At 35.6% G+C, this 2,078-nt stretch overlaps 1 protein-coding gene across 1 annotated transcript; it reads left to right on the top strand.

The window, feature by feature from the left end:
- Positions 1–1,299, top strand: LOC130950840 (leucine-rich repeat extensin-like protein 6). Its single transcript, XM_057879436.1, has one exon. The coding sequence runs from the start codon at positions 1–3 to the stop codon at positions 1,213–1,215; it is 1,215 nt and encodes a 404-aa protein (XP_057735419.1). The 3' UTR covers positions 1,216–1,299.
- Positions 1,300–2,078: the final 779 nt, after the last annotated feature.

Here is a 2,078-nt window from a genome sequence, read left to right on the forward strand (position 1 = left end):
ATGGCCTCTCATTCTCCGAAAAGAGAATTAGGCCCTTTCCTAAGTCAGCTTATTCTGATTCTGATATCCATCAACCCTTCACACCAATTTGAATACCAGGAAGAGCACAACCCTTATCGGTTCCTCCCTCAACTAAATCCGAGGCTCTCAAAAGCCTACATAGCACTCCAAGCATGGAAGCATTCAATAGGCTCAGACCCAAAGAACATGACCCTCAACTGGTGTGGACCCCACGTGTGTAACTACACCGGAGTCTACTGTGCACCAGCACCGGATAACCCCCACATATACACCGTTGCAGGAATTGACCTAAACCATGGCAACATAGCTGGTTCGTTGCCACAACTTGGCCTCTTAACTGACCTGTCACTCTTCCACATCAACTCTAACCGTTTTTGTGGCTCCCTCCCAACAACCTTCAACGGCCTCAAACTCCTCTTCGAGCTTGACGTCAGCAACAACGATCTCTCTGGCCCCTTTCCAGAAGTTGTTCTATGCCTCCCTTCTCTCAAATACTTAGACATAAGGTTCAACAACTTCCACGGCGCTATTCCCACGCGCCTCTTCGACCTCAAACTCGACGCGCTCTTCATCAACAACAACAACTTTCAGTTCTCCTTGCCGAAGAATTTCGGAAACTCAACGGCCTCGGTTATTGTGTTCGCCAACAACAATCTGAGGGGATGTTTCCCGTCGAGTGTGGCGAAGATGAAGGACACGCTGAACGAGATCATAATTACGAATAGCGGGATAACGGGTTGTTTACCGCGTGAGATAGGGTTGTTGGAGAGAGTAACAGTTTTTGATGTGAGCTTCAACAAGATCGTTGGGGAATTACCAGAATCAATTGAAGGGATGAAGAAGTTGGAACAGTTGAACGTGGCGCATAACATGCTGTCTGGCACCATTCCCGAGAGTGTGTGCAACTTGCCGAGGCTGCAAAACTTTACGTACTCCTGTAACTACTTCTGCGATGAATTTCCGCTGTGTTTGAAGCTTCCAGATAGTGATGATCGCAAGAACTGTATTCCTTATAGGCCGCTGCAACGGTCCCTTCAGGAATGTGTCGCTTTTTATAAACATCCGGTTCAATGTGCTGCCTTTGGTTGCTCAACAACTGCACCACCGCCGCTAGCACCACCACCACCTCCACCACCTCCTCCTCTTCTACCTCCATCACCTCCACCACCACCGCCATACTACCAGTATCCGTGAAGGCGTAAATAAGTATTGTAAATTGTACGGTGTTTTTACTGTTATACCTAAATTACCTATCTTAGTTTTAAAAATAAAAAATAAAATATTTAAAATTTATTAAATATTATTTATTTATTGTTTGAGTTAGTTAAATACCACGTTAAAAATAACATAGCATTCACCATAAGTGTTTAGTATTTTGCTATTTTCGATTACTGTTTTTGAAAAATAAATTTCACATACGTAAACATTTGAAAATAAAATTATATATTTTAATTAAATTTTTTTTCCATCGTTGAAGCAAGGTTGTTTTAGTTTCCTTTTGTTGGTTGCTCTGTTTTTACTTTTTAGGGATGATTATGGCGCTTTATTATTTTAGTTAGTTACAGATTAATAATTTTTTGTATGAGATTAATTTTGACCAAGTAAAAAATATTTTAGGCAGTTATGTAATTATATTAATTCTTTTAGATTAATATAAAAAATAATTATTTTTATTAATATGATATTATGTTATTAAATATATGTTTAAAATTATTTTATATTAATAATATATTAAAATTAATTTTTTTAATATGTATTTTTTATGTTTTTTATTTTTAATATTAAAAGTAATCTAAAAAATTAGAAAAAAAAAGTTTATTTTTATAATATAAAACAAAGAAAATATACAAAATAAATGTAAACAAAGAATTGAACAAATATTTGTTTGATAATTTATTTATTTAAATTATATGGATATCAAAACTACCAAATTATTCTGGAAGCAATATGGTTATTATTTTGTACTTCAGCATTTTATGTATATGTTTTTTAAATAAATGTAAAATTTATTGAAAAGCAATGACTTACCTAAGAACATATAAAAATAAATAGTAGTT

This window comes from Arachis stenosperma, chromosome 9, assembly GCF_014773155.1.
Source record: "Arachis stenosperma cultivar V10309 chromosome 9, arast.V10309.gnm1.PFL2, whole genome shotgun sequence".
NCBI lineage: Eukaryota > Viridiplantae > Streptophyta > Magnoliopsida > Fabales > Fabaceae > Arachis > Arachis stenosperma.

Coding starts and splice junctions, on each gene's coding strand:
- LOC130950840 (XM_057879436.1), top strand. CDS start 1: ATGGCCTCTCATTCTCCGAAAAGAGAATTAGGCCCTTTCCTAAGTCAG.